The sequence below is a fragment of the Alosa alosa genome, chromosome 1, assembly GCF_017589495.1.
Source record: "Alosa alosa isolate M-15738 ecotype Scorff River chromosome 1, AALO_Geno_1.1, whole genome shotgun sequence".
NCBI lineage: Eukaryota > Metazoa > Chordata > Actinopteri > Clupeiformes > Clupeidae > Alosa > Alosa alosa.
Genome location: NC_063189.1, coordinates 33,932,300 through 33,953,871, shown reverse-complemented (window position 1 = coordinate 33,953,871; position 21,572 = coordinate 33,932,300). Strand labels below are relative to the sequence as shown.

Sequence of the window (21,572 nt, the reverse complement as noted above, 5' to 3'; positions counted from 1 at the left end):
TTATTATTATTAGTGTGTAGCCCGCCGGCCAATTTTCAAAACCCAATGTGGTCCTTGAGTCAAAAAGTTTGGAAACCCCTGGACTAAGCGATTAAACTCAGGAACAAGAAGCAGAGCTTAACTGGCTAATGGGGAGCGTTGGGAGGATTCCCGGTGGGCCGTTAACGTTTCCCCAAATATTAACAAAGTAGCATGCACAAAAAATTTGTTTGGAAGTCGCAGTCAAGTCTATATTTGCAGTAATTTAGGGGAGTAAATGTGAAGGGAAGAATTTGGATGAGCCAGATAGCAAGTCCAATATGTTTAGGGAAAAAATATTTTTGTCACTAAAATGAATTTGTGTGTGTGTGTGCGAGAGTGGCAAAGCCACGTGGATTGTCACCTGGCTTAGAATAGCCAAAATCTGCCTGCGGAGTGTACCTTTGTGTGAACGTAAGCTCTGTTTCACTCATGAGGAACAGATTCTGCCTGCCGTGTGCATGTGTGTGAAAACAAGAGGGGTGGAGAGAGGGGGTGGCTGCTATGGCCATATCTGTAGTATGCATATGTGTGTGTGTGCACATCAGCCATGCGCTTTGGGGAATTCTCTGTGTGTACAGACGGCAGCTCTGCTCCTTGAATAATTCATGGAGTGAATGCCTGCTGCATGCATGAAATATACAGTGTGCTATATGAACTCCCCTTGCTTATGCTCATACTCTGCATGTCGAAATGATAACAGTAGTCGGACTTATCAAACTGTTGCTCATTTTTGCATTTCACCGCATTTTGCCTTCTGATTCTGCCGTGCCTTTTCCACGCAAGTGACTGACCACATACGGGAGATGAGGCTTGATTGAGTTCCATGGCCACTCCTGACAGAGCCCCTAGCCCAGGGGAGGGCTTCTGCATCCCCTCTCTCTGAGCTCTAGTGGAGGTGTCTGCACGCTGCTCTGAGTCCCCCTTATCAACGCTCCTGCTGCCTGCCCATTGTTTCAGCCCTTTGTCTTTCTCTCCCTCGCTTTTGCCTCCCACATTAATCCTCTCTTTGTTACTGATCACATGTTTGCCTTCTCTCTCTTCCTCTGTAGTCTGTGGATATGCTCATTTTAATTAGCTTGTCCTCCAGCACATGAGACCTGTGTGTTTGTGAGACATAAGGAGTATATCAGAGTGAATGGGATCTAATGTGGTGCAATATCATGTATTCAGGAGATTGTGGATTTGGCATCTGTTTTGCTGGATTTCCTAAAGGCCCATTCACACCAAGAACGATAACTGTAAATAAATATCGTTCTCGTTCATATGAACGACGACGTTCACACATGAACTATAACGATAACGACATGAAGAACGATATTGTTGGGGATTACTTTCAGAGCGATTTTCAGAACGATAAAAAGCTAATAGCCAATCAGAACCCATGGAATTTTAACAGTCACATTCATTAACACAAGGACAGACTTTGTTTATCGTTGCTCAGTGTGAACGCTTTTATCGTTGTGGTTATAGTTATCGTTATCGTTCTTGGTGTGAATAGGCCTTTACCCCAGCCCATGTGCCACCAGCACACATCTAAAGGCCACCACCCTTCTGTGTTCTAGCTGGTGTCAAATGCACTGCTGGAAGCATTCAACTAGACGCCCTTTCATGTGCTTCCTCCCTCTTTATCTCTCTCTCCATCTCTCTCTCGTTCTCTGTCTCTGTTCCTCCCTAGTTCTCGCTCTTGCTATTCAAACTTCTTCCTGCTCCCCCTATCTGCACCTCCTGTTTGGAGTTATCTGCTCTGGTATTTTGTTATCCGTGGTGTGTGTGAGTGTGAAAAGGGTGTGGTGGTCTTTTCACCCATTGAATGAAAGTGAGTGCTGGTGTGTTTTTCCGAGTCTGTTCATTCATGCTTCGGAAGCACTCTTTAAAAACAGGAAGTGGCCAGTACAGTGGTTCCAATCCCACCCTGTTTTTGCTGTGGAGTGACTTTTAATGTCACCAGGACACAGGCCTTTATCGTGCCATTCTGGGTCCAGCACTTAGAATTACTTTGGGCATACCCTTTTTTGCACTTGTTTTTAAATGTACAATCGGCAGCGTTGTTTTCCTCAAATAGATGCATTTTCACTCATACTTTTAGTTTGCTGTTTTGCCATTATGCCAAACCTAATGTCCTATAACGTGAGGAATATTCCTCAAATGTAGTATATTGACCTCTTCTCCATGACCACTAGAGGGGGCTCTGGATTGCTGAGAATTGATGTCCCAGAATGTTGATTAGTGAAGGCAGAGCACTCTACCCTTACTCATAACATACTGTGTTTGAATCTGACTACAAGTCTCTAATTTATGGTGTCCTTAAACATTATGGTGTCCTTAAACATTTTAAATACTGGTCTGCTGATCTAAATATGATGCTGTTTTCTTAAGTGCAAGTCCTACTTTGCAGCATCAGTGTATGCTCTGAGTTGCTGTGTCTGTGCCTGTGTGTGTGTGGGGTGGGGGGGGACTTAACTGGCCAGTGGATGCATGGAATGAGATTGGGGAGACAAAAATTTCATAAGGCTGACTAATGATCTGCAAAGAAATTCTCTTTTATCTGTTAATTGGTGGTGGCAAGATCTAACGATTCACAGGGAGTTTACACCCACATTCATTGTAGTGAATGATGCGAGTAATTGAACACTCTGAACTGAACTGGATTTCACTTTGTCTGTGGTTCAGCAGTTTCCCAGCTAGCTGTCTGCTTGGTGCATGGTATTTTGGTACATAGCGTTGAATCACTGCTCTGAGGTCAGGTCTCAAAACTTTTGAGATGTGGCTGGAAATGTTGCTTGGTTTTGGGACCCTCAGTTCCTTAGCGGTGTGAGAGCATCAGGCCTTACAGATGTGCACTCTGCTCTTAAGAGCTGCACGGCTGGAGCATCTGGAGGGGGGAGTTTTCTTCCTAGGCTGCCAATCTGGTGAGGGAGTTCTCTGTCTAGCTAAAGAGTAAGCCAGGGCTAATGAACCCATTCTACTCCCAGCTCCATATGGCTTTGGTAGAAGCCTCTGACCACGCCAGCCTCTCAGTCAGACCCTTTCTGAAGTCCTCCATTCATAAAACGCTGGCAGTGCGAGTGTATTACCATGCAGCTGGACGGTGCAGATCCCGACCTCTGATCTCACTGCTGTTTGTTGTGGTTAGGACAAGCTTTCTTAGTGGGGTTGTCCTCATTCAGAAAAACAACATTGCCTGTGTCATTTCTCTTGTTTAGAATTCCAACAGTGTTACATGACGTACATTGTAGCAATCATCCCAGAACATGGGGTGCAGTCTTGCAAGCAGATGAAAGAATGAGAAAAGCTTCATTATCTCACAGGAGGCAGATTTCCCCAGTTGCGCTCCGTCCTCACCTCCAGTAGAGTGATGAGGGCACGTGACGTGGGATTTTGGAACTCACACAATCCGGATCACAGCACAGCGATAACGCAGCCCAGGCCTGGGACGCAACAATGGCCGCTGTGTGAAACAAGACTCTGGGTGTAACAATGGGCTGAGTTTGGGAGGCTGCCACCTTTTGGTTGTTTCCTCTCAGCACTTCTTGGAATGCACAAATATACTCTCTGTTGAACTGATGAGGTGCCTCGAAACAAGAGATGGTCTCCTTAGTTTGTTTGACCCAATAGTTAAGGATCTTGCACCACATCCTAAATATGGACACAGGACGTCAATAAAATTGGGTTTTAAAATCTTGCAACCTGCTATACATTTTAGATAGTCACATGAAGCGTTTTTATCATTGTAAAACCATGCTGGGTTAATTAAGTGAGGGCCTAAACCTTTTCAAGATTCCTGTGAATCTGTTAACAATCTGCCTTTGTTTAAAAACTACACAATGGGGCCTACTAAAGGAATGCATGTTGTATCTTCAAATTCATTCAGATGGTCTATGTGAAGGAGATTTTGAATCTGTCATAACTGATCGCTGATGGCTGCATTGACTGTTTATTGTCTACCAAAGTTTTGTGCAAAGAGCAGATTTTATCGTCTGCAGGCAAAATTGATCAGTTGGCTTGCTAGTTTGCTTTTATCATTACTGTCCAGTGTCCAAACTTGTTCACAGGATACTGCTGTCCCTGCAAGGAAATATTACGTTGATGGTCATTGACCTCTTTGACCTCTGACCTGGGCTCTTTTTGTCTTCCCCTTCTCATCTTCCTCTTCCTAGTCATCAGGCCAGCCCAGTCACATGTTCTGCCTGTGGGATAATGCACATTTCTACACTGAGCCTTTTTATGGCTCTTGGTCGATTGTGGAGTGGGGAGCTGAGTTGACATTGTTAAAAGCATCATTCATAAATAATGAATGTACCGCCCTTTCACCCAGGCTCTCATTACCTCTGCAGGAAAGAGCAGCAATGCTCTAGAATGCTCTAATCCATCTAATTCCATTCTGTGTGTGTGTGTGTGTGTGTGTGTGTGTGTGTGTGCCTTGGAGTCAAAAAAGGTGCAGTCATAAGGCATGATGCCTTCTCGGCCGTGTGCTCATCACCCAGCCTCGGAGAGTACAGTACATGAGGCTTTATCTGGTTTATGTAGATTTGATGAGATGGATTTCTGCCCTCGTAGTGGAGCTTTGATGCTTTGTGACCTTTGCTTTGTGAAAGACGCTATATAAATGTTGCCCTAACATTATTTTTTTTTGTCAAGTTGGTTGATAAAATGTACTCTTGTACATAATGCAATTGTGTGGTGCAGATGTTTATAAGAATAGACAAGCACAGACCATTTCCAATTTAGTTATACTGAGACATTAGTTTGGGGTGTAACAGACCTGCAGATAAGTTTTATGTTCATAATGTCTTATAGAAACAGTATCAGGTTTTTTCTGTTTTGAAGGCAACAATGGTGGCATTGAATATTTTGTATAAAATTCTGCCTTCTAAGACCCTTTGTTTTTCTGAATTTTGAAGTCCTTACAGAACGATAACAGTAATGATAACGGCAAAATAAAAAAAATAAAAACTTTAGACAGTTGGAGGCAGCTGGCAGCTGCCTTCCGTTTCGGACAGACTCATAGTTGAAGGTGAATGTTTCAGTTGCTTGCTATGCAAATTACAAAGCTCAAGACATGAGCTCTTTACACCTCATTATATTTTGACAACTGGGTGACACTTCAGTCAGTTTTGATTCTGCGACTGTCTCTCACAAAACCTCCAAAGGAGGGTGTCATTCAGATGCGTAGAACACTTGTAGGCTGCCGTCTGATTGAGAGGAAATTGTCATTTTCAAATTTGACTGGGCTGGAAATATTTAAGCTTCTTGGAGTTGGATGCTGGTTTGTTGCTTAGCTTATAGCACGAGCGAGACTTCCGTTAATCTTTCCTGTCTGCATTTTAAATTTAACTTGTGACCTCTGATCCTTGCTACAAGGGTCAGTTATCTCTTTATGAGACTAGTTGCACTTTTCTTGAAAATCTGTAATTGGGGCCCTAGATTATAGAAATGGTAGTAAGAATCACCGGGAACAAAGGCTGTGTATAATTAGTCCTGCTTAACAAACTCTATTGTCTTCTCTCTCTTTTACGATGAGTAGATGAAAAGGGAAGAGAGTGTGGACTGAAGCAGCTCTGATTTGAATCGCTGTCTGATATGGCACCCTGCCTCTGAGTCTGAGCTCACCATGCTCCCTCTACTGCTGTGATCTGTGATTTCCGGATAAGGAAGGATTTGGCTCCGATTGTTGCCGAGGATTTCCAGCGTGACAGTTTCTCTCTGCTGTGCTCCCGGTCATCGTGGGTGCCATTTCCTTCACTTCTCCCTGCTCGCTGCAGGCCTGATCTCCAAAGACACAGGACTGCTTTCTAGGGCAGTGGGTTAAGAGTACAAATTTTTTATATCCTGCGCTTTTTTCCTTTAGTTGTTTTTTAGAACCTCTGTCAGGAGGGCTTGGTTAAGTGTTCTTTATAGCATTTCAAATGCTAGCTCACCCAATTTGCTTCCAGTTGATGTTCTGTCTCTTCTGGTTTGGGCTTGGGAGCTCCACTTCTGTTTGAAGTGAAAGGGCTTAGAATATAATTCCAGCTTATTAAATGACCATGCAGGGTTGTCGTTTCTGTTTAGTGGTGTGTTGGTCGCATGCACCACTCCTCCAACAGGCTAACTTTTTTCCATGGTTCATTTCACACCCATCCACTATTCTCTCTCCTTTCTGTCTCTTTCTCTCTATTGCTCACTCCGTCTCCCTCTCCTCGCTCGGGCAGAATGCTGATGAGCTGGCAGACAGGAAGTCTCTTCTCTATACGTCTCTTCCAGTCTCTGGCCTATCTGTGGGATTTTCCTCTGTTGAGGTCAGTGTTTGGGTAAATTGCCTTACCTTGCCTGCGGAGCCGGTCTTGGCCTCTCCCTCCCTCTCTCTTGCCTCTCTCTCTCTCTCTCTCTCTCTCTCTCTCTCTCTCTCTCTCTCTCTCTCTCTCACTCTCACTCTCTCTCATCCACTCACGCTAACTGCAGTCGATTTCCAGCCTGTCTGTGCGTGACGCTTGGCTGAGTGTACCTGACCAGATGAATACTGAGCAGGGAGAGTGTGTGTGTGTTTGCGTCTGTGTGGGTGGATAGACCCTGCAGAACAGCTCATCTCATCCTGTTTCGGTAATGGAGTGTAGATCGTAATCTTGGGTGTTTTTTCAAAACCCCAAGTTCCTGCCTCACCACTTAACTATATTGAAGTCCACCATACCCCTGTTTCTCCAGTGTGGATGGATCCCTGTTGCAAGGCCTGTCCTCATCTCCCCTCTCACCTCTCGCCAGAGCTGCCTGAGCTCCGTCTTGCTCCCCTTCACCAGCTCTCATCGACATGCTGATTTTGATATGCATGCAGCTGGCATTTCCAGAGGCTTCATCAGCAGCTAATCAGTTGAAGCAGAAGCGATAAGGTCCACAGAAGCGTGAGTGAACTGCTTTGGAAGGGCTAAGGAGAACCCCCCCCCTTTTTTTATCAGACCGATTCTGGATCACTTCTCACTGTGTCTGTGCCAATCTGTGGACTAGCTCTCTTGAGGTTTTATTGCTAGTGTGGAGAACTTGACAAACTCCCGTCAACGATTTAATGGATTGTGTGTTGGAACCGTCTTTAAGCAGAGTGAAAATCAGTCTGAGGTGACAATACACTAGACTGTGGTAAAGCAATTTAACAGTGGCATGTTTTGATGTTCATCTTATTTGATATAAATTGATGGTTCACATATTTGCAGTGTGGGATAATAAATGATGCACACACACGCAGTACCCCTGACTTGCTGTCATTCCCGAGGCTACGTCGTATGCAGTGTGAATTTGTACCTGTCGAGCTATGGACCTCTGCTGTCAGACTGATGTAGTGAGGAAAAGAGTGTGTGTGGGTGGGTGGGTCCATGTGTGTGCAGTTGAGGATGAGCCAGAGATGGATGCTGAATTGCCAGTGGCAAGCGTTTTTTTTTTTTTAAAGCATTTTTTTATTTTAAAGGAGTGTGTGTCCGTGAAATCGATTAAGGGAGACGTGTTCACGGAGTGTTACGGGTGGTGAGCAGCGGGCAGCAGCGGTGCTCCGATGTGGCTAACAGCAGCCGGCTGTGGACCACTGCCATCAGGCCACGGGGAGGAGTTTGGAGAGGAGGCGTGAGAGCAGAGCTGTGCCCCTGTTGCTGCTGAGGGAGGGAGAGGGAAGCGAAAGGAAGAGAGGAAGTGAATCACAGAGAATGGAGAGAGCATCCGTATCAGCAGTCACTGAAAGCAGAGGTGGAGGGAGGTGAGCAGGAAGGGGAGGGTGGCTGTCTGTGAGCACAGCGTGCTCCCGGTCTGCTCTGGACGAGCCCAGTGTGTTTACTCCAGCGGAGAGAGAGAGAAAGCGGGTGCAGCTGCAGACAGGACGAGGCTGGGCATCCTGCGTGACGGGGTGCTGGGGGGCATCAGGTGTCTGGAGGACCCCCTAACTTTGGACATTACAGGAAGTCCGCCAAATGTTAGCTCACAGGAAGAAGCCACACCAGAACACGTCCCTGGGAGCGTGACTTTGAGCCCTACTTCTCTTCTTCGCGATTCCTTGCTTGTTCTCGGCCTCCCTTGTTCTGGGGCACTTTTTTCAGCCTGTCTCTTTCCTGATGAGCAAGTCAATGTGTGGCTGTGGCTGCAGCTTCATCTCGTCTCTGATGAAGAGGCTGGGCCGCTCGGCCTGCTGCTCCGACCTGCTCTCCTGCAGCCACACCTCTGAGCACCTGCAGCGGCTGGCCAGTGGCTGCCCCTCTAAGGTAACCCTGCACCCTGGGCAACACACGTGGCGGCTCTGGGCTCTGATTTAGCATCTTTTGCAGGGAATGCATCTGATTTAGTAGGGTCTTTCAGGAGATTGTTAGAGGGTGTCTTGTTGTTATGTAGTGATTACACTGACTATGCTAACTGTGGAGTGTCAAGATTGAAGAGTGACAGTTGCTCAATGACCTGGCAATGTGACCCATGCATATTAAACATGAGAAGTTTGATGTGTAGCCTCGAGTGGTATTCGAAAGAGCAGGTGGACAGAAAAGTCTCTGCATGAATAGTGTTTTTGTGTCCTCTTGAGTAGCTGTCCTGACCTTGCGGCGGCTGGCTCTGTGTTATTCCAGCATTAGCGGGCCTTTGAGACTAAAGGCTCTGTGGATTTTGCCAGGTGATTTAATGGCTGTCCCACTGACTGCCTTGGTGACCACAGACTCCTCTTTTGAGGCGTTCGGAAACAGACACAGCCACAGCCCTTAGGCTCCAGGGCTCTGATTTAGCAAGGAGGACAGGGGAAGGGGCACACCCTGTGATTTAGTGGTGGTGGGGTTTCAGGAGATGGGGTTGACTGGAGGGTGTCTTGAGTGTTCATGAATGCTGGGCTGTGTTGGCGTTTGGGTGGATGAGTTTGCAAAGAGTGCTCTGGTGGTTTGGAGTTTGGATATCATTTGTGTTTTTCCTCTTTTGAATTGCTAGTACAGACTCTAAGAGTGATGCATGCATGAAATAATATCTCTCAGAGATATCTCTGGATATTAGATGGTTTTTGGGGCAGATGAGGACAGGGAGGGCAGTTGTTTGCTAGAAAAATGGAAAAGAAATGCAGATAAATGGATGAGCTGTTTTTTTTCCCCCTCTGGAAACCAGACCTGACTTAAAATGCAGAATGTCTGCAGCCAACAGAACACCAGTCATGTTGCAGTTTAGGGAAAACCCAAGAGAGAATCATCTTCCTGCTGGTCGGAACTGCAGTGCAGGTCATGTTTTGAAGGTCTTGTATCCCTTTTGCAGACATTGTCCCGAGCCCAATCTTTTAATAGCGTCATCGATTAATAGTGTCTGTCTCTAAAACGTAGACCCGGGGGCACGCTGAAGCATTAGCTTTGTATTTATAGGATTAGTCTTTTAAAGCAGGACTTGACTCTGATACTGTAGCTCATGACCGCTGTTGGAAATTATAATTATGGAGATTAACTTTTGCTTTTATTAGCTCCTTTTGAGCCAAAGCTGGGCATCACTTGGCTGGCAGGGGGTCCCATTCTCTCAGCCGTGGCCACTGCCACTTGAGCCATCTGAGACTCTAACATGGCCCTTATGACGGGCAGGAAGTACGCTTCAGTCTGACATGAGGGGAAAAGCTACTCACGGTGTGCAGAGTGAACGCTCTGTGGATGGCTTTGAACCAATTTGGACTTATTGGCTGGTATTGAATTTGCTGTTCTCCTTGTTCTTCCCTGAGTCTATTAAAGTGACATTTATGATTTATGGGGTGCTGCCATTTGGTGGAAGGCATCATACAGTTGTAGTAATATTATTATTATTATTATTATTATTATTATTATTATTATTATTATTTATATACAAGTTTCTTTTCTGTAAAATTGTGGATGTGCTTACAGGGCTCTTTAGTGTTGCACAATGCTACCGTATATTACTTTTCTGGAAAGCTAGAATACGGCGGGGGTCCTTCCTGGCTTCTAGGATCTCCAGGCAGTTTGCGGTGGTGTGTGAGTAGTGCTGTGTTTGCCGCTGTATGTAGGCCATTGTATAGCCTCTGGTCTGCTGTTACCCAACCACACGTAAACAACTCGGCTCATTGTGTTTATACCTGGGATGGGTGCTAGGAGGATACATCGTGTCCTTGACTTGCCTTTATGGCAGGAAACAGAGGTTTTGTTGCCTACAGAGATGCATTACTTTTGTGACTATTATGTATTGAGTGCTCAGCACAATATAATATGTCTGTTAGATGATGTTATCCTCATGAAATTGCCAAATTTGGTACTGTTGATGTAGTTATCCCCCTTGCTCAATCAATGTTGCCCTTTCGTTTGAGCAGCATTAGCCTCCAGCCATATGCGAGGTTGTTTTGAAGATGAGGCCCACTCGTCACGGTGATTGTGTCTTGATTAGCCTGAGACAGGTGGTAATTTGAGCGCTGGCGTAATTGGCATTAGCCGACGCGAGCAGCTACCTGCGCCTGTTTATTAGAATCTCCTCCTCATCCCCTCTTCTCGAGCAGATTGGGCTCAAGCTGAGCCGTGCGCGCGTCACCCGCTTTCAAGCAGGGTGGAAATAAACGAGCCGAGCGCCATCCAATCTGTCTCCGTAATAAATCTTCTGCCTGTTCACATCTGCTTAGCCACTGGTCTGCTTCTTTCACCCAGAGCGCAGGGCCTGCAGGAGAAAGGGACGCAAAGCAGTAATGAGAGATAAATAAAAAAATAAACAAAGCAGACCATTTCTGAGCGAGTTCCACTTAGCGTCATATAGGACGGCTATTAAGGCCGAGTACAAATGGCCTGCAGATTAGGGATGCTAAATACCCACAGCCCCGATGGCCATTCATTATGCTGCTGGAATTTTAATGGACATTTAGTGGAGTTGATGACCATGCGCCCACTAGACGGCTGTGGAAAATGAGGGAGAAGCAGTCAGTCCTACTGTAACCACCCAGGGCTTCCTTTACGCAGATGCAGAGCTAAAGGGAGAAAAAGAACGCGCTTAAGTGTGTATGAGTGTGTTTGTATGAGCTTGCTGTTCTCCATTTACCAAAGGGTCAGGAAACTGACTCGAGGACAACTGTGTGTGTGTGTGTGTGTGAGAGAGAGAATAGAGAGAGAGAATAGGTTGCACTCATGCGCACTTAGAGATAGGCAGTGTTTTTTCCTCTGTTTGTGTGTATGTGTGCGCGCGTGCCCTCTGCTCTTCTCAGGCCTCCTGCAGTACCGCCCCCTGCAGCTGTGGCATTCAGGACTTGGCTCTTGAGCTCTCTGTCTTCATCAGCTGCAGCACTCTGGGCCATACGGACCTGTCCAGCCACAGCTCCAGCTCCAGCAGACCCATATGCTTTGACGCTGCTGCCACACTCAGAGGCTGAAGAGGAGCCGTTCCAGTGGGAACAGCCTGCGTTGAGTGGTGGCCTAGGAGTGCTATTTAAAGCACGTGAAACCAGATGCGATGATGCAAACCAGACATGAACCTAAGAGGGTGTCTGTCCTTTGTCATTTTTTCGTTGTATGGAGGGCTGGCTGGCTGCTCCTTTAGCTGTTGCACAAGATTGTTTTATTGTCGTGTTTAATGTTTGATGTTTTGATGTTCGGCAGGCAGACATTTTTTGAAAAAGGCATTCGGTACAGCATAGCAGTCGCCACCTGTTGCGGTAATCATAAGAGACTAAAGCTCAGCGTGATGGTGGGTGGTGTGATTTAGTGAGTCGAGCGAGCCTGTGTACCTCACACAGCTGGAATTCAGAAAATGCTCTGCAGTAGCAGCTGAATCACCTCAGATAAAAATGTATTTTTAAATCCTCCTCTCAGGTGTGCGCCGTGCTAAATGCCTCTGGATAACCACAGCAGACAGATATTTGCTCTGTGCCCTCCCTCGTGTCGGAGTCCGTTTCATAAATCGCCTCACAGGCAGGCCTGAATGGAAACTGCACCGCGTGAGTGTCATCGCAAATTCGGGCTGATGCTTTTTGCTGACTGCAGTGACTGCATAGCCCAGGCCACTTTCAATTACGCTGATTAGGAAAGGAAGAAAAAGCTGTAATCTACCCTCTCTGGGGGGAAAAGAACAGAGCTTTTAGTGGATCAGATTTGGTGGAAACTGAGCTGTGTCTTTTGGTTATGTATGGGCCTCTGAACCATGGTTTTGAAATTTTGTGTGTGTGATCTTACTAGCATAGATTTAAAAAAAAAAAACCATATTTAAGCTTCTCTAACACACAATGCTCTGGCCATTAAATAGCCTACATTGCTGAAATGGCCTTAAATTAAACAAACAAACAAACAAACATTCTGTGTGTGTGTGTGTGTATGTGTGTGTACATGTGTTCACATCTGTGGCTGCAACATTGCGTTTCTTCCACCTTGTTTTGGCTGATACTGTTAGTCATGGCACACTGCCTGACACAGTTGTACACATCTTTTTATTTAATTGATTCTAGAATGAATGTATTAGCCTACTCCTATTGTGATGGCCTACGTGTTGTAGATGAGTACATGTCACATTCCCTCATGAAGAACAAGACTAATAAAATAGTCTTTTGATGTGTGCGCTCATGTATGGGTTAGGGTTAGGGTCCTCTCTCCTCAGCTGTCCTCTCTGCTGATGCCCCCCTGCCTCTGCACGGCCCCCCACAGCAGCAGCACTGACCCTATGGGAACTCGAAGGACGTTTGTCAAGGACACAGACCTGAGCCTGTCTCTCCTCCTCAACTCCTCACCAGATCACACGAAAGCAGCGAGAGAGGGCAAAAGCAGGCTTTTTAGCAGGAGTCGGCCTTTCCAGATGGTCCAGATGGTTTATGAGATTTTCTGAATCCAGAGCCATCTGAATTAGAGCATCCTGTTTGGTCACCCCAGACTGCTTGTTATTCCCTTACATTTGATTTTTCCCTCCCTTTTAATGAAATATCCAGTTACAAATGGCCACGGCAGTGTAGATGGCACGAATCTAAGCACAAGAAGCAGAACTCTGACCAGTACACCTGCCTGAGGCTCTGTGGCCCAGTCATTTCCTCTTTAATAGATCTGCTGGACATGTTTAAGGTTCTATTTTAAACTGCTGTGGAATGAAACCGCTCCCCCCTGCCATCCGGTCTGCCCCCATGCCAGCTGCTTTCCCAGGACGTCTTGGCGTGCGTGTGCCCCTCCACTCCTGTGCACCACAGTGATCGTCTCCACAACAATAACAACATGCAACTCTCAAGTCTAATTACGGAGACTTTGTTCTCCAGTAAGGTGCAGGGCAAATTGGGCTATTCATAGCCTTCCGCTCGCCGTGGTAGCTGCTATGAACTACAGGTCCCTGGGGACTACTGGACTGCAACTGGAGATGGATGTAATGCTTGCCTGAAATGCTCTCTCTTCTCACACACACACACACACACACACTCCTCAAGGTCGTCAGGTGCTAACATTTCACAGGAAATTACACAAAATGCTAGCTCTCTTTTTAAACTATCAGAGTTGTGCTTGCTGGTCGGTCGGTTTAGTTGTCCCCATGCCAGCTGAGCGTACAGTATGAGAGGCTATTGAAGAGATGTGTTGGTTGGAACGCAGTCCGTAATATCAGGTTCTTTTCATATGGCATAAGTATTGGTTATGTGGCAATACATATGGTTCCTGCCAAACTACCACAACTATAGTTTTTGTGGGACCTGAGCAACATTTCATTTACAAAGAGCCAGCTGCCCAGCTACTCAAAAAGCAAGCTAGATTTTGAGCTATAATCAGTGCTTTTTTAAAACACAGTTTACCAATTTGATGTGCTTTTGTGCAGTCATAGCTTTTTGACTGTAGGGCAAAAATAGCTGTGTCCCTTGTACTGTATATCCTGTTGTCTTTGGCCACCGGAGAAAGCTGTGATTCATTTTTGCGACAGTGATGTAACTGAATTACTGTACACCAGAACCTTTCAGTGGCTGCCAAAATTAAGAAAGAAAACCACACGACACACCGTTATTATATTAAGCCTCTTTAACTTGATTCTGATTAAGAGTGGGTGAAGTAGGGAGTAGAACTGAAATTGAGAGCGAGCGAGTGAGTGAGTGAGTGAGAGTGTGTGCGTGTGCTCTCCGGACGTTGGCTTCCTCTGGCCTTAGATACAGATAAATGACCTGTCATAGAGGTGTACAGCGCGGTAATAAGTATAGCAATGACACGCAGCGCTTCACATCGCTATCGGAGACTCATCCCAGAGTGCACTCTCATTCGCTCCCCCCGCCCGCCTCGCCCTCTCCGTCTTCCGCTCTGTCTCGGTCCATGCGTGGCTGGACAAGAGCCAGAGCTCAACTGGAAAGTCGGATGTTTTATAGCCTCTCATAATGGAAGTGGGGCTCGGCTACAGGAAGCGACTCGCTCTGCCGTTTTCCCTGCCTGTCTCCCACTGTGACCGCTGTGCCATCCCTCGCACAAATAATCTGATGTGAACAAGAGCTCTGCATTGTTGGAGTATCCGTTCTGTATTGTTGCCCTAGTCATGCAGAGTTTGTTTACTCTGTTATCTGATGGTAGTGAAATAGTAGCATGGTCCCAGTGTTGGCATCCACAGATTAAGTAAATAATTCCTGTCATGAGGGATTATCTTGATGACACTGCTTTCATGACTCTCTGGTGTCTCCAAGTCAAATGTCCACACTTTGTTTGTGTCAGTCAGCTTTGCATGATCAGTTTAGATCACCATAGTGACCTCCTAACAGAAGAAAACCCAGTTGGACATTCCATTTCTCCCCTACTAAGGAGTGCCAACATTTGAGGAGCTGCATGTGGCCAGAGTGAACACTGCACACAGCAAAGCAGTTGAGTCAGAGACTTTCTAATGTGGAGACACAGCACTCAAAAAATATTCCATAGAAATGCATGGGGCTAGTTTGTCACGCCAATATGGCCGTTGTCTGCACATATCCCACCCCTTCCTCAGCAAAACGTCGACATGTGCATACATTGAGCCAACCATGTGGTGTGATGTGAATACATTGAGCCAATCATATGGTGTGTTGTGAAGACATCGTGCCAATCATGTGTTGTGATCTCGCCGCTGGAGCAAGATTGGTGTCGTGAAGCCTTGCGCACGCGCATTTCTACCGAAATGGATGCCCGACGAGTGCCCAAAAAGCATTGTCAAATGGCCGCCGAGTGGAGGGACTTGCCTAAAAGGACTTTGGTTGAGTGCCGTGTATCGGTCTGTCTCCCGCTCTCCACTGCTCTCTGTGAAAAACAAATTATCTACTAGAATGATTGTTCACTTACTGAGATTGCCAGCTCCATCTCTGGCCGACTGAAAAGGACACACAAGGTTTTTAAGATAAAGGTGCTCTCCGCTGATAGCTGTGACAGGTGGTTGGCAAGTTTGCTGTGTGTCGTGGTGCAGGCAACCAATCGTGGTGCAGGCAACTTTTGCTAAATGCTATTTGTTAGAGCTTATTCCACTGCTTGGTTGAATTTCCCATTGTTCTGCGTTATTTAGAACGTGTATTAATGTTATTAGCACACCTATAAAGTAGATCCAATTTCTTATGGCCGTATCACACTTGTATATTAATTCACCTCCGCTGCACATCGGGGCCCTTTTTCAACCTCGAACGTGCATTTATTTCCGTGAACCGAACGCCGTGTCGTCCATTATCCCTTATATATGTACATTTTCTGCCAAACCTGGTTTGGTAGTGTTGATGTTGTATCTTGTAGTTGTGTGTCATTTCTTGTTCTGCATTGTACGTCACCTCTGTGACCACTCCTCTTGAGTCCTGACCAGTGCTGTCTTTTGGTTACAGTGCAACAGACAACCCCAAAAAATGAGGGTTTTGCAGTTTTCAGTGCGAAGAGGCAGAAAGATGAATTTTTAGACTTGCATGATTATTGCTGCCATCCTAAGATTACTGGTCAGATGTGAAGGTGATTGACATTTCGGCAATGGGTCCAGATACAGTACATTGCTGTTGATTTGTTTTTGTGTTTATCTCTAGGCTGCAGTGAATGCTGATGGTATTGATTAGTGGAACTGGGAAATGTTCCCAGACTTCACTCCTGTAGTCTGGCCTGAGAGATCCCACGCACAGTGCAGATTACCATCTCATGCACGTCACTCAAACATGGCCAATGCTGTGATAATTCTCTATGAGAACATAAAAAACCTTTATGTTAAACTTGAATAGGAAGTTTGCAAGTGTACTCACTCAGTATTTGTGACTAACAATGTAGGCATATTGTATTGCTGTTAAGTTACTTGGACTAGCAAGACGGTTTCTCTCTCCCTCACACCATGCTGTTGTATGACTTTCGTTTGCAGCTGGGATGAGCGTGCCTGACAGTAATGCACAGTATCTGACAATCTCTGTCAAATAAGTTACAGCACGGAGAATAGCTCAGCTTGTAACACTTCTGATGTGTGAACCACATAAAAGGGCTTCCATCAAACTGTGCCATCATGCGCACTGTTCTCCGGTGGATCTCTTGACACAGATACAGCTGCTTGCAGGACGTTTGATTTGAAGTGGGCCTAATGCTCTGTGTTTTAAATAGTGGACCAGTAGCTAAATGAGTTGTGCTAAGTGGGGAAGCCACTCTCAGGGGGTTATCTATGGGCACATTAAAAGCATGCATTTGTTTGCTGTGAGAACATGGCCCATCTGGTTTACATTATTTTCTCTCTCTCTCTCTCTCTCTCTCTCTCTCTCTCTCTCTCTCTCTCTCTCTCTCTCTCTCTCTCTCTCTCGTTCTCCCTCTCTCTCTCTCTCTCTCTCTCTCTCTCTCTCTCTTTCTCTTTCTTTCCCTCTCGCCTCCTTAATGCATATACTCCTAAAGAATCTCTGCCACTGTTCAGCCACTGCAGCATAGCAGTCATGAGGGCACAGCACAATAGTGCACTATCTCTGGTTTCTTTACCTTAAAATAGCCAAACGGCACTGAAGAATGACTAGTTTACTTTAATGAGTGCATTCACGTCTTGATGATCAAGTCATAGCACTTAAGACATGAGTCTCTTGAAACCTTTTTGTGTGCCTTTTATCCTCTGGGTTCTCTTCCCCATTTTTTTTATTTTTACATATTAGAGATTTTCTGTTGTACTTGGCCAAAAGAACTGTTAATAAAACACAATCTGCAAAGCAGGGTGCATATGTTTGGGATGGTGGAGATGGAGTGTGATTGGTAGCGTGGTGCAGACTGAGCTCTGTGATGAGTTCAACCTTGTGTAATCAGGGTTTCCCGCATTACAAATCAACTAGGAGTGCAACGCTGCTACTTCAATCACGCCCTCCCTGTAAACGGCTTCCCTGGCCTCAGAGGAGTTCAGCTGGAGCTGTGCAGTAGAGCGCAGAGCATAGAGCACTGAGCGAGAAATAAGCTGCAGGCTTCTGTGTGCTGTCGTCTAAGAAGTGCAAAAGCTCAAGGTGTGTGTGTCATCTCCTGGCAAAACACTGATACCAATCTCTCACTCGGACACACACACACACGCAATTGTTTGTAACTGAACTGGAAAAAGTCACAGATGACTAAGCTGAAACAAAGCTGATGATGCCAGGTGATTGAGGTGAAGGACACACATTTCACAGACTGTATACTCCTCTTCTGAACAGACTGTATCCCTTCCCTAAGCTCCAGGCTGTGGGCTTCAGCTGCAGACCAGAGAAGTGCAGAGCAGTTTAGTATAAGTACCTGAAGGCTCACTGACCCTGGACACTCTTTGAGCTCATATGCCCCCCTGTGGCCAAAAACTGTAATTGCAGAAATGGACAGGGAAGAGTTGATTCCTCAACTCTTTTGATTATGATTGTCACCTTGCTCACATTTCCCAACATATATTTTAAACATGAAACACTGGCTATGACAATGTTAGTTCATGTTTTGTTCATGTTCTGATACCTCAACATGCCAAAGTCAAGTGGAAGACAAGAGTGTTGAGGGTTCAAATACCACATGAAATGGTGATGTGTAGTATGATTCCAAAGTCTGTTGTGGTATATGAATATTATACTAACAGTTTTTCTCTTCTCTTTTTCAGAATGCCAAGCCTTTCTCCTCCTCAGACAGCTTAGTGAAGGTGCAGGAGGTAGCAAGCTGGCTTTTGGAAATGAACCAGGATCTGCTGTCGGGGGGCAGCAGGCGGAGGGGGGGGCCGCGGCCACGGCCAGGGCCGGGGGGTCGAGGTAACGGCTCCTCGGCCCGCGCGGCGGTGGCAGCGGCCTCGGGCACGGCCTCGGCACACCAGCCGGGCCAGGAGGCTGACGAGGAGGAGAACATGAACCGCGTGCTGGAGGACGGAGAGCAGGAACGACCCAGAGCCGCAGAAGCAACAGCAACAGCAGCGGCCCCCGCAGGCCAGCCTGTCCGAGACGGAGAGGAGGAAGAGGAGGGCGAGGAGGAGGAAGAGGAGGGCGATGAAGAAGAGGGCGATGAAGACGAGGAGGAGGAGGAGGAGGAAGAAGAGGAAGAGGAGGAGACGTGGCCCTCGGGAGAGATGCACAGCAATGAGGATCGTGGTGAGGGCGCCCCCCAGAGGCAGCGCAGTGAGCTGAACGGAGCGGAGCAGGGAGCGTGCTGGGCAGCGGAGGACCGACGCCGGCAGGACCAGGAGGAAGAGGAGGAGGAAGAGGAGGGGGAGGAGGAGAACAACAACAGCAGCAGCAGCACGGGGGAAGGAGGAGCAGCGCGGCACAGAGCCGAGGAGGAAAGGACAGAACGGGAGACGGAGGGAGGCCCAGGGGCCCAGGAGGAGGAGGGGGGCGAGGAGGAGGAGATGGACCAGGACAGTGACGAGTTTGAAAACTCGGATGAGAGTGAGCGAGAGGAGGAAGAGGAGGAAGAGGAAGGGGAAGAGGGCCTCCCCACCCTAAAGAACAGTGTAGCAGACTCTACTGACAACGTGGATGCCCCGTCAGGAAGACCACATCAGACTCAAGCCTCACCTCTCAAGAAGGTAAGCACTGATCTATACCCTCCGTTAAAAGCCTAGACCAGTGGTCCCCAAACTACGGCCCGCGGGCCGGATACGGCCCGCCACCTCATTTTAGGTGGCCCCCCAAAACATGTCCGTGGTATATAGGATCCGGCCGGCACGGGAGTACGACATCGTCAAACTATAACCTAATAGTAGGTTATAGTAATTTCCCCCATTCATTCTCTATGGCGGGTCTTAACAGTACACATGTAATACTCTTTTTGTCCACTGGTGGTTGTTTTGGCGCTGTTTCGCGTTTGCCATTGAAAACGGAATGAAATGTATAGTAGGCCTACCTGCAAACAATGTAAGAGGCCTCTGCTGACTGCATCAGTGCTCAAAGTATTTTAAAAGTTTATCAATTAATTGTTAATAACTAACTTCTATTCAAGTCATAATTCTGGAACTTTCTAGTATAATTATTTTTATTTTTTATCCACTCGTTCAAATATTCATACGGAGTTCACAAAGTTCTCATCAGGTGAGTGAAAGTTAGAATGGTGGTCATTTCAGATGTTTCTGCCACCACTTCATAAAACTCATAGTTTGAGAACTTTAAATTTGTAGGATATTGCTTGTTCACAACTTGAGCTGTGTATGCAAAGTTCAGAGTTCAAAATATACTTTTGGGACTCCCTGCTTATAGTTTTGAGAATGCTATTATTAGTATTATTTCATTTGAGCTAGATTTTACACTGATATGGCAAGATGGCAATATAAACACAGATAAACAATGGTATTAAATTGCAATAGCCTATAGATTAAATGTAATGGAATATTCAACTAAGGTAGACTGCCTTTGTTCACAGCGCTAAGCTATTTATGGTTACTGATGTAGTCCGAGTCTCTGGCCCTCTCTTAGAGCCAGGCATAGTGAGCTGGCCCTCGGAAGAAAAAGTTTGGGGACCACTGGCCTAGACTGTTCATTGTGTGATGCTCTGTCAGTGATCTGTGATGGATCAGTTCAGCAGATAAGCAGCTCATGCCCAAACCTTAATTTGCATAACTTGCCCTTGTCTTTCGCGGATATAAAGAGTAAAATTTGAATGCCCTGTCTAAAATTATTTGGGTAGCCAAACTGCAAGTCCTCCAGTTGGAATAAGAGGAAATGATTGTCTGCAGAGTGCACTATTACACCATAGTCAGGTATCAGTGAAACTCCCGAGAAGAGTGTTGATCTAGAGCTAGTCAGCACTGATGAGGAGAACGACATTGATGTGTGTACTAGGTGGAGACGACCTTCTCCTTTCGCATGCATATGGTCGGCTTAAGAAATGGGATGGTGCTCATGGAGCTGTCAGAGGCCAGGCCTAGAGAGGAACAGATCAGCGTATGGCATGACTCTGACGCCTGTCTGTTACACCAGTTAGATTATCACTGGAAAAGAGTCTTTAGAAAAGAGTGCAACCTTCTTAGCCGGTGCGCACCCACCTTTACTGAAGTGTTAACCCCAAAGTACTGTTGTCCATTTATTGTTCAATAGCTCCCTCTGCTGGTGGTAAAATACTGTTGCAAATAGAATAAATGGTGTATTGCACCCTTGAATGTGACATTTCAACCAATATTTGTTTCCCCAATACCAAAGACTTATGACGTCAGGGTTATGGATGTCGCTTGTGCTTTGCTCTTTGCCCCCATGGTGAGTCAGCAAGGCAGCTGGCATACTGCACTGGCATACTGTACACGTGCATCAGCTCAGTGGTCGCTGCCATCTGTTATAACAGAGTAATTAGATTTCCTGTTATAGATGCGTACAGAACTCCTTGAAGCTCCGCACGGTCAAGGCTCCCCGAATGTGGCGCTAGTGAGCGGGTCCGCCGCTGACCCACATATGCTGCTGCGCCGTGACCGGTGGCTGACATTTCAGACAAATGTTGCTGGTATATTTGATCCACGCGCTCTTGTTCGCTGCCGACGGCACCAGCGACGTATGCGACACAGAATGAGAAGGTGATGAATTCTGGGCGGCCCGTGGCAGCCAGGCTATTTCAGTGTGGAGTTGTGCGCGTAGCGAACTCTAATGAAGTTTCTGTAGGTGGCTGCTGCTTAAGAGATTAGATGGTGATTGCAGTGTGGGTGGTGGTGATTATGCTGTTGGTGGTTTGTTTGATTCTCAGTGTTGACTTTGTCAAGGACAGTGCTGACTGTCCCCACGCTACTCCAAACCAAGCTTGATTCCTTTCGTACTTATGTCCTTCCTCAGAGTCGTTCTCAACTTAGCCGGTAGGACGATAATTAACGATGGAAAGTGACAAACACGCGTTCCACATAATGACCTCGAACCAAAGTGGCCCATCTCTACATGCCGTGAATCACAGGACCGCTCGGGCCACACCGAGAGGGAGAGAGAGGAGAGAGGGGAGGGAGAGGGAGAGAGAGGGAGAGAGAGGAGAGAGAGGAGAGAGAGAGAGAGAGAGAGAGAGAGGGAGAGAGAGAGAGAGAGAGAGAGGGAGAGAGAGGCAGAGAGAGAGAGAGAGGCAGAGAGAGAGAGAGGCAGAGAGAGAGAGAGGCAGAGAGAGAGAGATTTTATTGAATTTGTGATAGATGCAACAGATGTGCCCTCCTCCATTTTCCCAGTAGAGGCTCCGCTCATAATATGAGGGGTGTGTGTGTGTGTGTGTGAGTGTGAGTTCACACACGAGGCATGCTCAACTCACACCACCCCACAC

The 21,572-nt window shown here is 46.6% G+C and overlaps 1 protein-coding gene and 1 long non-coding RNA gene across 4 annotated transcripts in view; both read left to right on the top strand.

Moving 5' to 3' along the window:
- LOC125294044 overlaps positions 1-18,070 on the top strand; it is a 57,813-nt gene extending 39,743 nt beyond the window's left edge. The window contains exon 3 of the long non-coding RNA XR_007193473.1: positions 17,968-18,070. This is a non-coding gene — a long non-coding RNA (uncharacterized LOC125294044). The remainder of the gene's footprint in view (positions 1-17,967) is intronic.
- A 34-nt stretch (positions 18,071-18,104) lies between these two features.
- fbxw7 (F-box and WD repeat domain containing 7) overlaps positions 18,105-21,572 on the top strand; it is an 81,388-nt gene continuing 77,920 nt past the window's right edge. For all 3 annotated transcript variants that reach the window (XM_048242360.1, XM_048242343.1, XM_048242350.1), the window contains exon 1: positions 18,105-18,882. In XM_048242360.1, the coding sequence (XP_048098317.1) occupies positions 18,205-18,882 (678 nt within the window). In that variant the 5' untranslated portion in view covers positions 18,105-18,204. The remainder of the gene's footprint in view (positions 18,883-21,572) is intronic.